Source organism: Trachinotus anak, unplaced genomic scaffold, assembly GCF_046630095.1.
Source record: "Trachinotus anak isolate AG129_WGS33_773 ecotype Australia unplaced genomic scaffold, CSIRO_AGI_Tana_v1 ptg000008l, whole genome shotgun sequence".
Classification (NCBI taxonomy): domain Eukaryota; kingdom Metazoa; phylum Chordata; class Actinopteri; order Carangiformes; family Carangidae; genus Trachinotus; species Trachinotus anak.
Genome location: NW_027273859.1, coordinates 26,448,584 through 26,463,056, shown reverse-complemented (window position 1 = coordinate 26,463,056; position 14,473 = coordinate 26,448,584). Strand labels below are relative to the sequence as shown.

Sequence of the window (14,473 nt, the reverse complement as noted above, 5' to 3'; positions counted from 1 at the left end):
CAGGCTTAATGACAAGTAGAGGCTGTAATTTAAAATAAGAATAAAGCTGAAGATCCTTGAATCATTACTGTGTAACACAATGTGTTCAAAACAACACAGTGATTTTATTCACAGACAGTTTTGTGGTATAATTCAGTTTCACACCGGGATAATGAACAAAAATTCACAGTGAACCCACAGAGAAACCAGGACAAAGAGCCTCATTTGATCCAGTTCAGACTGAACACAGTGAATGTGTAAATTATATGTATTACAATCATCCAGCCACCAGAAAAGGGTTTAAAGTGTGAATAATTGATCAATTTCATAGCTTCACTTAAACCATAGAAAAACAAACTAATAAAATCATATATAAAAAAAAAGAAAAAAAAAGATGGATGATCTAACAAGTCAGTTTTTCTTACAGATAAAATCAAATATCACCATCCCAAGTGTGTACAAGTCAGATAATATAACATTTCTTTTACAAGAATATCCCACGAGAAAGTTAACACGAAAACACACCCATATTCTTTCCACCGACACTTTACAGCTTGCAGCTTATTAGTATTAAAAAACGTTGCATCACATGATCTGTTTAATTTCAACTCATTTCTCTGATAGTGTAAGCCGCACAGTTAAATTAACAGTCAGCGCAGTCAGTATCAACAGCAGACTCCAGGCACTTCATGATCAATTAAATTCGTACAACATATCAGGTTTTTTTTGAGTCATCAAAGAAACTTCTTCCAGTTTGAGGAGCGAGAACAACAGACGCCATTCTCATACTTCTAGTTTGGCACTGAATCAAACTGAGCTAACACAAGTGTTGTTTTTAAGTGTTGCATAACGTAGCATTGTGAAAGCTTTTTGCAAATGACAAAGTGGAAAAAAGTCAAAACATATTCTAAGAATGGAAAACTATCTCAGAGTTAACACGCTTAACAGGATGTAACATGAGGATTTAAACAGAAGCTGTGTTTTAACCATAATTGTTGAGAAGTGAAACTATAACACACTGCGTGAGATGGGCGAGAAACATCTATTGATATTTTGATGATGTTTTTTTTCACAATAAAAACTCTGTACCATTGGAATGCATTATAATGTTAATAATTAAAGCTGACTCGTCTTTTTTTTTCTTTGGTGGATGAAAGTACAAACTTTTTAAAGGTCCCATATTGTGTAAAGGTAGACGTCCATGTCTTTTTTGATAATAAAGCAGGTCTAGGTTCTATAATTATACTGTGAAAGTATCAAAGCCTCAGTCCACAGAGAAATGCACACAGCCTGTATTCAGAAACTGAGCCTTAAAATGAGCCGTCAGGACTTCTGTATCTTTGTGATGTCACAACAAAACAGTTACTGCCCTCTGCTATGCCCTGAGCCCAGCCCACTCAGACCCACCACCCAACCTTGCAGGATATGGTTTCTCTGAGTGTTTACCTGAAATCTGCTATATTTTTATTAGATCACTCAGAAAACCAATCAGAAGAGAGGCTCAAAGCCTCTCTTCTGATTGGCTGACTGACCTGTTGTCACTAGAGCTCCAGAGAGAAGCCTGAGAGAGGAGATGTAAAACTACACTGAGATGATTTTTGGTTCTTAAAACCACAAATATATCTTCTTATGGATATCAACACTTCAAATAAAACAATATGGGACATTTAAAGAGTGTTAAAACCTTAAAGTTAAATTTTGACTGGATTATACCTTTAACACACATTTTGCTCTGACATAGAAAAGAATAGAGACCCCAGAGAACAGAGACCTCCATGCGACATACACTGTAACCTTTACTATGTTTATGAATTCCAGTACTATAACTTTCTGCAACATTTTAGTGCATGCAACTGCCCGACACCTGAGGAAATATTACACCTGCACAGAAGAACTTGGCTCATCTGAGTGATGTGTGGAGTTGGAGGTGAATTACAGCAGTGAGACCTCGTTTTGATGGCGTTCCTCAGCAAAATTTTAAATGTAAATATTAACTATTTGATGGCCTGATATTCAAATTCTTTCATGTTAAGGGTTTATGACAGACTTCCTGCAAACACAGATGGTTTCCGCTCAAGTTGTCAGTTTAATTTAACCTCACTAATGTAAAATGTACGGATAAAATATGAGAAACACCTCTGCACAAGCTACGGCCTCCAAAATGACCACACAGTTGAATCAACACTTCTCCAACTGAACATTAGAACCTTCATGAAGGAGGATTTATTCCAGTTCTGCTGTATAAATCCACTTTCAGTTTAACAGTTGCTGTGACAAAAACAACTAATGGTATCAAAATGTTTTCATGGACCTGACGTCCCTCTGAACGTTGCCTCAATTTGCTCCAGTGTCTTGCCCTTGGTTTCAGGGAGGAAGACCATGGTGAAGATGACGTTGAGGATGCACATACAGGCGAACAGCCAGAAGGTCCCGGCACTGGTTAGAACATTCTGCAAGGGGTCACAGAGGAAGGTCTCATGGTTTCACAACAGATACCAAAACACATAAGAGGCCAACAAGGCTGTACAGACTGTTTATCTGGGACTATTTATTCATACCTGCACTGGAACTTTTATTCTACCATTTGATCTGTTTTATTCTGTCTCAGTCTTTTATTTCACCTTGTCTTAATTCTTGTAAAAATAAATGTGCCTTACTTTATACAGTTGAGCAGGTACTGAGCAAGCCACACAGTCACCTACAGGCAATTATGAATTTCGCTCAACAAAAGAACCAATTTAATCTTGGGCTGCAACTAATGATTATTTATTACCTCTCAAATAATTTGTTGGTTTTTGTAAAGGTATTTTTTTTAGATTTTCTGTGTGTGTGAGAGAAATAGGGGATGACAAGCGGCAAAGGGCACAAGCCAGATTTGAACCTGAGCCGCTGCGCTTAGGACTGAGCCTTAGTGCCCCAATTTGTTGTTTTGATTAATTAATTATTAATGATTTGGTCTGTAAAATTTAATAATAACATATTTGTTGGTCTGATCAACAGTTCTGAATCTGAAGGTGTGTTTTCTGATGATAAATGACTCAAATGACAAATTATTTACTTCTGGTACCATAATAATTATTCCATGAGCTGTCATGTCATGTTTAGTTGACGAAAGAAGTTAAAACTTGCTCATGATTAAGAGAAAAGTAGAAAGAAAATCTGCAACAACAGAATGTTGTTTGAATTAGTGTGGTGCTGAGCACTTACCATCATATCCTGGAAGGTTTTGGTGACGAGGAACGCCATGCTCCAGTTCGTAAGGACGCAGACAGCGCTGGCAAACCCTCTCACTTTAAGGGGGAAAACCTCCGACATGACCAGCCACGGGATTGGACCCCAGCCCAGAGCAAAACCTGAAGACCACAGAGACAGTTATTAATGTGATGCAGTCTGTCATGAATCCATATATTCATGACAATGAGCATCACCAGTGTGGCCGCCCTAAATTGGTTGATTAAGTGCTTTTGGGGGATTAGAGGCTTTTTTAGATTTAGCTCTGTGAATCACTCAGACACAAAATGAATCAGGCTAAATCATCTGCTTATCAGCTGATAACGGAAGCAAACTCTCTGGATACTCTTTTTTAAAAAGGGGAACCTTTGCCCCCACTGACTGGTTCACAGGCACCGTCACACAACAGATGAAACATGAAAGAACAGAGACAGGACAGAGGCAGAGGAGAGGATGAAGAGTTCTCAGGCTCAGTGTCTTTCAGTTGTGTTGTTACAATAATTTCACTGCACATTTTGAATCCTGATTCATCATTTGATTCACCTGAGCACTGATATCATGCTGCTGATCTATCTGTCTCATCCATCTGAAGTTACACAGGACAACAGTGTGTAAGCCACGATCTCACCTGAGATGAAGACGGCCATGCTGGCCAGGGCCAGCCAGGCCAGGTCAGTGTTGGGTTCTTCACTTGGTGGGGTGGAGCTGTGAAGTTTGGACATCAGGTAGAAGTAAACCCCAAATGCTGTGGTGCTGATCGCCATGGCAACGCCTTGATTATTAATACAAAAACAAACAAAGACAAGGTGAGCTGAGAAAATGATTTCATTCATGTTATGGTTTTTGCAGTTTGGACAGTATGTGCTTTGTTTGCACATCAGTATGTGGTCCAGACTCTCTCTGCTCAGGAGGCTGTGGAGGACTGCCATCAGGACAGGTCCATCCTGCTGTGGGAGCCCCATCAGCTCCAGGTTTGTCCTAACTATCAGGTTGCTGCCCCATCCTTCATCAGCTACTACATCGACCAACCCAGAGCCTGCTAGTGTGGTCACCTGACGTGATAAAAACTGCCCGGGGCAAACACTGAGGCAACTGTGATTTGTGTGATTTGCGATCTGAGCAGTCTTGACCACACATTAATATGTAAACAAAATACATACATGAAATGTAAGAAGAGACAGGTTCATTGTCAGAGCCTTAAAACTCTTGGGCTTCTTTTGCTTTACAAAAGTAAATAAAACTTAGAAGATATATTTGTGGTTTTAAGAACCAAAAACCATCTCAGTGTAGTTTTACATCTCCTCTCTCAGGCTTCTCTCTGGAGCTCTAGTAACAACAGGTCAGTCAGCCAATCAGAAGAGAGGCTTTGAGCCTCTTCTGACTGTTTTCTAAGTGATTAAATAAAAATATAGCAGATTTCAGGTAAACACTCCGAAAAATAAAATCCTGCAAGGTTGGATGGTGGGTTCAGGTTGGTGGGGCAACCTAGACCTGCTTTATAATCAAAAAACACATGGACATCTACTTTTATTCAACATGGGACCTTTAAAGTGACTGAAAATACCTGAAATGATGAGAAGGATTTTCCTTCCGGCCTTGTCCATGATCACCGCTGCTACAGCTGTAAAGACGACCTGAATCAGACCCACGATCACTGAGGCCAGGTCACTCTCCTGAAAAACAACAAGACATCCACATCTATCATTTCAACAAGATACACAACTGCAAATTTACAAAAAACTTATCTTTTCATCATATTCTATTATTTATATTTAGAATAAAAAATGTATAATATTGTATTTCCTATATCATGAAATATTTTATCAAGTTCTGACTTAAAAATGTCAGACACTGCATTGCTCAAACACGAGTGAGGAGCTATTTTTGTGATCAGGCTGATTCTGAATTCAGTTATAGTGACTCCTTTGCTTAGCACATAGTAATAAATCCAGATTTTCAGCTAAAATTGCATCGTGACTGAGCTCGTGACTGAGCAGCAGACGTCAGAAACCCGACATTAATAACTGATAAAAATGAGAGGACAAAGATAAAATTGACAGAACTGGAGAGTAGTTTTGCACATGTGGCAAACTGAACATGTGTAATTGTAAAATAATCACCTGAGAGTAAGAATTGTTGTGGGTTTTTTTCTTAAATTGAGCCCCTACTTTGGGAGTGGGTCCTCTTCCAAGGAGCCCACATTATGGGCCACCATATTTCTACAGTAGCCCAGAATGGACAAACTAAACTGGCATTTTTTACGTTACCTAGAGGCCACTGTAGGTTCTCCTGCACACTTAGAAAAGGAGGGGTGAGGGGAGGTGTATTCACTTGGTTGCAACCTGCAAACTTGATGACTTGATAACTTGACTAAATCCCACACACTGGTTCTCTAATTTCCCCTGGGTAAACAACATTTTAAAGCCCCCCTCACCTTAAAATGTGCTTGTTCAAATATGTTCTCAGCATAGAACATGATGGCATTGATGCCCGTCATCTGTTGAAAGATCATCAGCATGATGCCGATCATCAGGGGCTTGTAAACACCAGGGTCCTTCAGGTCAGACATCTGGAAACTAGAGCCCTGAGGGAAAACAAAGAGACTGTGGTCATCAGGACAAACAACAGTTCTTGATTAAAGATACAATCAGTGGGACATGTCTTTGTCTGGGACCGCAGAGCAGACTGTCTGACCCTTTGACCTAACAGATTATCTTTGGTCTTATTCTGGATTTTCTGTTCATTTTCTGGTAGATTTCAGCTCGAACTTCTGCAGCATCTACTGTGGTGACTTCATTCACTACCTTTACCCTGTTCCTTGCGTCTCAGCTCAGCCCCAAACCACCGTCTCACTGTCTGACACCGTCCACTGCTTCACAGCCAAGCGAACCAACCGACCAACCACAGACTCACCTGCTCATCACAGGCGTCCTCGATGCGAGCACACTCCCATTCGACGGGGGCGTCCGGTCCTCGCAGGAAGCGAAGCGCCTCCTCGGCCTCCCGCCTCTTCCCCTGCGACAGCAGGAAGCGAGGCGTCTCTGGCATGAAGCACATGCAGACCATCAGCAGCGTCGGCGGGATGGAGCTGCAGATCGCCAGCCAGCGCCAGTCCAGGAAGAGACCTGCAGGACGAGCTCACACAGTTCAGATAAAGTCCACACAGATCTACAACTGCTTCTATCCTGCATTATTGCTCAGAACTAGGGCTTTAAACTCTTGCTCACCAAGATTACGCGCTGACGTATTGCACAGCTCTCTGTTCCACTAATGTATCTACGGATGTTTCAACCTCGTCTCAACAACAGAACATTGTTATGAGCCTAAAACAGGACAGTCATCTTTTATGTGCTTAACCTATAAAATTCATGGTCACAAATATCTTCAAGAGATCCAAACTGACATAATGATCATATATGATCCAATGAAAACCCTCTGATCTCTGTTCATACATTGCTTTGTTCTGCAGGTCACTACAATGCTTCTTTACTTGATACTGATTCGTCCACGAGAGAACCAATCACTTCAGAGGGACCTGTCTACTCGCTGCTTTAACTCTAGTTAGTGAGTTTTTTATATTCCATTGTATTTCCTGTTGACTCATTATCTCCTCTTTTTATCTCTACATTGCTGCTGCTGCTAACACCTGCTCTCACATGAATAACATTACATCATATTCAGCTGAGTGAATGGGACAACTGGTTTAACCACACTGGCAGCACTTTCAGGTTCAGCTAATAAGACAGTAGCAGTCCTTTTTTCATTGCTCTCAACTTTTCAAATTCCTATTTTCACACTTATCACTGGTTACACCATTAAATATGTTCCTGAACTTTTGGAATGTAACTTATTTTCCTTTAAATCTAATATGTCTGCATAATAAAAAGATAAGGATCTAAGTTATGAGCAGATGGTCACACAACAGCTGCACCACAGCTGTGTGGTGTATATGGTGTATATACTTTTTACTACTATTTGATTTTATCTACATGATCTTACTAATTTTGGAAGAGTTACTGCTGTAAAGTTCAAGGCTGCGGGACACAGAGGAGCCTTTCTGAGTCCACATCTCCTCACGAACATCTTCATCTGCCGTGTCTAAAAATGTTTTTTTCTGCCGATCCGACTGTTCCGCTGAATTTTCCACAGTAATCACAGTGTTCACCTCTGTGCTGAACAGCAGCTGGTTTGTGATGAAGTTGAAGGTCTCCTTTTTTTTTTAACTTGCAAGCTATCAAACAATTACTCCCTAAAAAACAGATTACATGGAACATGTTTCCTCCTTCTAGGACAAATTATCTCAGTGACTGATTCCCTTCTCTTCACTGTGACTGAGTCAAAAATGTAAAAAATTTCAAAACTGTGAACACATGTTTACTTCCTGAAATCACTTCCTGAAATCATTCATGTGGTACCAAATGAATGATTTCATTTCATTTTACAACAACTAAATAGGTAAGTATCAAATACGTTATACATTAAAGGGCCATTAAATCCAAATGAGTCACAGTAATTAACATTTTTTCACTGTCCTCCCCACCATGGCCAGTCCAGTCCAGTCCTGCAGCTGATCTAGTTGTTTATGTCCAGATTTTTTCTGTCTCTACTACCTCAATAAAACAGAGGTGAATGAGCAGTTTCAGAGCGACTGTGTTGATCCAGTGAAAACTGTTGACACATCTTTTCTTCCTCTGAAGTTAGCATGCTAACCAGCTAGCCCTGGCCAGTCTTGTCACTTTCCGATAGCAACTCACTGTAGCCTCCAGTCTGCCCTGAAGATGTCGCGCTGCTCAGACGGCGTATTATAACCTGTTGTCTTGTAAACGCAACAATGGTCGAAGCCCTTGCCGACAATCACCAACACCTGCTCCCGGCAGGAAACCACGTTCAACGGCAGAGAAAACGCACAAATAGCCCGTTTAAGTAGTGAGTATCTCCATGGTAAAAGGATTTAAGACAACCTGTTTTACTTCTGGAAAGAGACGTCCATGTCAGATTAGTAAAATGCATGTTTTTTGTGTTGTGGACAGAATCGCCAATTCTGCAGTTCCTCTATTGACCGCTTCTGGCTTGCTCCAAACGTGAGTCCATCCCCATAGACTCCCACGCTGAAATGTCCAACTTTACAGCAGGATTAAACATGTTTACATGTTTGGTCTCTATAGCTAATTTCCTCCCTCATGACAACTTCAGACAACAGTTAGGAAGAGTCAGGCACTGCCAAGATGGCGACGGTGGAGCCGCCCACTCTGAGCTTCAAAAATGCTCTTCAGAAATCTGTGGGTGACATCACAGAGGCCGAGTCCATCTTTATTTACAGTCTATGTGTGCAAAAAAACAAATTTGTTTTCATTACAACTGTTAATTCCATTGACCTCCACTGTGTCTGAGCTGGAGGCAGAATACTCAATGACAGACATCTGCATAGCTAGAAACCAACAGAACCAAGTTTATTTCTACAAATATTTTTTTACGAATTTGAATGAACCAAACTTTTAATTTGAGCTGTAACTAATAATGATGGTCGCTATTGATTAATCCATCGGTTAATTTCTTTCACTTAGTTGATGGTTTGGTTTCTGTGTTGTGAATAAATAGTGAAAAAAATGCTGCAGAACTGAAACTAACTATTTATAACTGAACATGACAAAGAGAAGCAGCAAATCCTGCCCTATGACAATGTTGCATGTAAAATTAATAAAGCAGTTAACACGATCAGGATTATTTTGACTGATCAAACAACTGCTTGTTTAACCTGATAGTTTCATACCATCATTTGCTTCAACAACCTTCGACAGATTTTTAACACAATTGAAACATCATATATACCAGCAACCAAACCAATGAATGAAACTGATTCACATCTGCAGTGCCATGGCGACGAGACAACCCACATCACGTGACACGTTAGGAAATGTGAATGGCATGCAGTTAACAAGGTTAACGAAAAGCAGCTATTTTCACCCCGGCTGATCTAACTGTGATGCCATCACATGACGGCCAGGTTGTGGTGATCTCCTCTTCACAACCTTTGATCCAGAGCTTTAAAACAGAGCAGCGACCTTGGGAACTTTAAACAACACGAGACGCTGTCACAGGGAGTTTCTTTACTCTGCTTTACTGTTGTAGTTGTGGACGTTGTAAAATAAAAGTTACATCATGGAAAACAGTGACTCAGTGATATGCAGCCTGTAAACTGTTGATGAGTTACCTCGAGTGATTTTTCATGGATAGGTTAGCTCACGGTCCCAGAGAGGCAGCGATCAGGTTTGATTCTCCACATTTCTGAACAATCTCTCATCTTCTTCTACCCTGTTATGTTTATCTTTACTCATTTGGCAGATGCTTTTATCCAAAGCAACGTCCGAGTGAGAGACATCACTAAAGCTTCAACAGAGAGAATTTTTTTTTTTAATTTAAAAATGTATTTAGTTAATTAATTTCCTATTATTTTTAGTTTATTTAGGCTATTTTTTTTACTTTTACTAATTTTATTTACATTTTTTTTTAATTTGGTGTCTTAATACCTCCACCAGTTTGAATTGCATTCCCTTTTGATGTTTTTTCATTTAGTGAGTTCAGTGAGTTTCATGGACCTGGAGAGTCAGACTTCACAAAATGAGATTAAAGGACACCACTAATGCTTATATCTGAGTTTACATACCTGCGAGATAAACTCCCATGATGCCTAGCACCACCATGAGCTGCACACAGGAGCCTAATGTCCCACGGACCTGCTCATGTGCCATCTCAGAGATGTACAGCTGTGTGAGGAGAGAGAAAGAGATCATTACACTGAGGGATCGAAGCAGAACATCACAGTCACATGCAGTGCTATTTCAGGCAGTTTAACAGAGGCTTTCATTGATAGAAATGAAATAATTTGTTGATTACAATTACCTGTTAATTAATTATCTAAAAATTTTTTTATTTCTTTCCGATTAACTGATTAATTAATTCGCTGTTTGGTGAATAAAAGCACAGAAAATAGAGAAAAATGCACATCACAAGTTACCAGCTACCAAATGATGTCCTGAGATAGTTTGTTTTGTCTTTTCAATATTCTAAAACCCAAACGTTTTCAGCTTACACACAAAATTCTTACATTTGAGAAGCTAAAACAGTTTTATCAAGTATTATCAAGGGTTTTTATTTTATTTTAAGTTTGAAAATGCAGTGTCTGTGAAAGAGACTGTGGTCACTGAAAGGACTGAGAGATGTTGACCAAGCAAGACAAAACTGAACAACGATGAACGAGTGCCTCTTACCGGGACGACCAGCGACGTGACTCCGCTGGCCAGGCCAGTGAGCACCCTGCCGATGTAAAGCATCCACACGTTCTGTGCTGCGATGATGATGGTGAAACCGAAGACGAACGGCAGCGAGCAGAACATCAGGCTGAGCTTCCTGCCAATCTTCTCCACCATCCAACCGCCCAGCAGGCCGCCAGCCGCCGCTCCCACCGTCACTATGGACTGAAAAACACACAACACACCACTGCAGGAAACAACTTCACTCTGTATTTGACCTATTTTAATATTCCAGGTTATGTAGAAGTGACTATATGGATAAATTATTGGCATTTTGTTAAAGTCTGCACTTTTTTTTACCAACTAGCTTTTCTACCGAAACCTTTCAACCATGTTTATCTGCAAAACTAATTTCAATTGCACACTGAATGACATGCTCTTTTTTAATAAAACAAATTTTACTCCACAACTGTAGATATGTGTTGATCTGAGGATGCACCTGATGATAATTTTCATTATTAATCCGTCCATCATTTCCTCAATTAATTCCTTAATAGTTAGATCTATAAAATGTCATTAAAAAAAGTGAAACAGTTATAATTTTCGTCTTCTTTTGTCCAATTTACAGTCAAAAATTCAGTTCACTGTCAAACAAGACGAAGAGAAGCAGCCAAAATTCACAATTTAAACCAGAAAATGTGTGTTATTTTGGATTTTAAAGAATTACTAAAATATTATTTAGTTATCAAACATGTTAATTGTCTGTCAATCATGTAATTTTTGCAGCTCTAGTTGATCAGATAAGAATTTGTTTACAATGTTTTGTCAAAATACAAGAACATAAAGTTTAGTAACAACAGATATGGCCACAGGAGCCTTGGGGCAAATATTTGTTGTTGAGAGCTGCTGAAACTTCTCCCTGACCCAGAAACCAACCAAAGCTCCTGTATGAGACACAACTTGGCCCCAGGTTTTCTGTGTATCAGTCAGTGATTTGACAAACGCTACTTAAATTAGGAATATGCATCATGTGAGCACCATTCTCTGATGAAGTCTCTTCCAGGGTCTTTCTACAGGACAGGGCGAAATTGGGAGGAGCTTTTTTTTTGAGAAATCGTGTGTTTTTCAAACCAAGTCAGGTATTGCGAATAGCTACAAATCCCTCGATTCCCATGAGCCTCCACCACCGTTGCCAAGGAGATGTAATTTATAGTTAGAGCAGAAGTCAATTGAAAAATACTTGGTCGTAGCAGTGGGAGACCAAAGCTCGGCGCTATAATTATTTAAATGATAGAAGACTGAGCCCGAATCTGAAAGTTGAATCATCTTTTACTTCCACTTCCTGCAGGCATTGGATGTTTATTTGCTGAAATGCATCTTGGGAGCTGTAGTTGACTTCTCTCTTTTGGATTTTATAGTTTTTATAGTTAACTTTTTGTAATGATGATTCCCCCGAGAGAATCAAACCACTGGAATTGTTCCAGCTGTTCAATTTGCATTTAAGAACTCGAATTTACCTAAATATATGTATTTTCTTAATTAATCCTTAATTAAATGCATATTAACTTTAATATTATATATATATATAATATTAGAACTCTCGGTTTAATTAACTTCTGTACATTTTCAGGAAGTAATCAATATTTAGCTTCAGACATGTTGAGCTTCAGACATAAGTAACAGCATTTTAACTTCAATCAAATCTTTCATTTTAATTGTATTTGAGTCCTGTTACTATAACAGCTCATTTCTGTGTCTTTATACTGTTTTGAACTCAAGCGAATCCGACCTGATGTGTGTGGACAACATGTGATGACATAAAGCTGCTGATAAAGGTGAAAAAAAAAGCTGCTGTCTAAAAATTGCCTCGTTGTGAGCCATGTGATATAAAATCATCTCGGTCAGCATCATACCCCAAACCAGGAGGCCTGGACGTCATCCAGCTTTAGCCGTGGGTCAGCGATGGCGGTGAGTTCGGGGATGGCTGGAGAGCTGTAGCCCAACACGAAGCCGAAGCTCATGGGACCCAGAACAGATGCAAATGTTGCCAGGTACAACTTCCTGTTCTTCACTTTGCTGCAGAGGGAAAGAGGAATAGAATGTAGGAGGTAAAGGTCAAAGGGCACTGTGTCACGCATGATAAAAGGACAGTTCAGCTGCTGACATAAAGTGCCTCAGTTAAAGGGCAGAATTATGCAGGTTCTCTACAATCTGATATTTAGAGAACTCATCCGCAAACTGTGTAGTTTTTAAGAATTAAAATCATGTATTTTCTTACTACGTCTACATCGTGGTATCATCTCTTCAAATGTGTGTAAATGACAACCAGTGAGTATCAAAGTAAATCTGTAAATATGGTACAAACAGAATTTGGAGTGTGTGAATACACAGCATTTAAAGGACTGTCCCTGTGTGTTTCCAAATTTTAGCTCCATAACTACAAATTATGCAAACTTTCTATTTTTTGACAATCTCTGACTGCAGGTTGTATAGTTATGGATTTTTTTAATATATATATTAACTGTTCCAGGAAGCCTTTAGCCTCAGTTCCTTTCTGCTGGACATGAAAAGACTAAAACAAAAACCAGTTAACAAATTAAAGGTCCCGTATTTTATATCCATAAGATGATATATTTGTTGTTTTAGGTACAAAAAAACAACTAAATGTAGTTTTATATCTCTCAGGCTTCTCTCTAGAGCTCTAGCAAGTAGAAGATCAGTCAGCCAATCAGAGGGGAGGCTCTGAGCCTCTCTTCTGATTGGCTGACTGTTTTCAAAGTAATCAAAAATATAGCAGATTTCAGGTAAACAACAGAGAAACCAAATCCTGCAAGGTTGGATGGTGAGTCATGGTGGGCGGGGCTTGAGACATGACTGAGGGTGATGACTGCTTTGTTGTGACATCACAAAGTTACATAAGTCCTAACAGCTCATTTTGAGACTCAGCATTTCTCTGTGAACTGAGCTCTTTGATACTTTCAATAATTAATATAGGACTTAGACCTGCTTTATAATCAAAAACGACATGGGCATATACCTTTATACAATATGGGACCTTTAATTCTGATGATCAGGTCGTTTATCAAGCAGCTTCTTTTTACTAACATCACTGTTGTCTAAACATGTTTGAGTTTGAACTAATGATCGATCTCAACTTTGGCTCCGAAAACTTGGATTTGTTCTGGGACTTTACCACAGTCTTGGATTTGATGGATGTGTGTAATCCATCACCATGATAAAGTTACATTATTTCTGCATGGTACAGCAGCTGCACTGTGAAGACCTTTCACTGTTACTTCAACATGATAATGTAACTTTGACTGAACTGAATGCAGCCATGATGTTGACTTTGATAGACCAGGTTCAAGGGTCTACAAATTGATTTGCATTCAAAGTGAGTGAATCAAATGTCATTACTGGTCAGTGATAGTAAAGATATGCGAACCCTGTGGAATGGTCCTTTAACAATCCGTCTTTGTCTCTGATTGTTACTGACTGCAGCTCATGACTGACCTCAGATAAGCATCCTGCTCAGACATGAGTCCTGTGGGATCCTCATGTTCACCCTCCGCATCCAGCAGCCTTCTCCTCTCGCTCTGGATGTCCATACCGACCGGTGTTTACCTCCTTTTATCCGGATCACAGGTCAGGCAAAACTCCCTGGAGAAGCTCGACTGTATCTGCTGCACAAAGTGGCAGCCGTGCGCCCTCAGCAGGCCGGGGCTGCAGGGGAGAAATCTACAGTAGCGACGGAAGCCGCGAAGAAAACATCGGACATTTCAGTCGTTTCAATCCGACCAGAAGCCTACAACCTACGAGCCCAAGTCATGAGGGTGTTTGCTTCCTCCACCGGCGGTCAACTTGCTTTGTCAACATTTCAGTCAGCTGATCACTGAGGACTGCCGTCTGTTTCCTGGTTGGCCGTTTTCAAAATAAAAGTTTAAGGTAGTTGTTGGAACAGATAACACGCCCTCCACCCATGACCATCATATAAAGTTACTTCACTTGTACTA

General features: G+C 39.9%; 1 protein-coding gene and 1 long non-coding RNA gene across 2 annotated transcripts; one reads left to right on the top strand and one right to left on the bottom strand.

The window, feature by feature from the left end:
- Positions 1-64: 64 nt before the first annotated feature.
- On the bottom strand, positions 65-14,342 carry slc2a8 (solute carrier family 2 member 8). The gene is made up of 10 exons (XM_071483888.1): positions 13,974-14,342; positions 12,374-12,536; positions 10,479-10,685; positions 9,875-9,974; positions 6,124-6,335; positions 5,645-5,794; positions 4,775-4,883; positions 3,839-3,982; positions 3,187-3,332; positions 65-2,429 (listed from the first exon to the last, which is right to left on the bottom strand). The coding sequence occupies exons 1-10, from the start codon at positions 14,066-14,068 to the stop codon at positions 2,283-2,285; spliced, it is 1,473 nt and encodes a 490-aa protein (XP_071339989.1). The 5' UTR covers positions 14,069-14,342; the 3' UTR covers positions 65-2,282.
- On the top strand, positions 3,999-6,760 carry LOC139624622 (uncharacterized). Its single transcript, XR_011691693.1, has 3 exons — positions 3,999-4,181; positions 6,091-6,355; positions 6,680-6,760. It is a non-coding gene; the product is annotated as an uncharacterized lncRNA (long non-coding RNA).
- Positions 14,343-14,473: the final 131 nt, after the last annotated feature.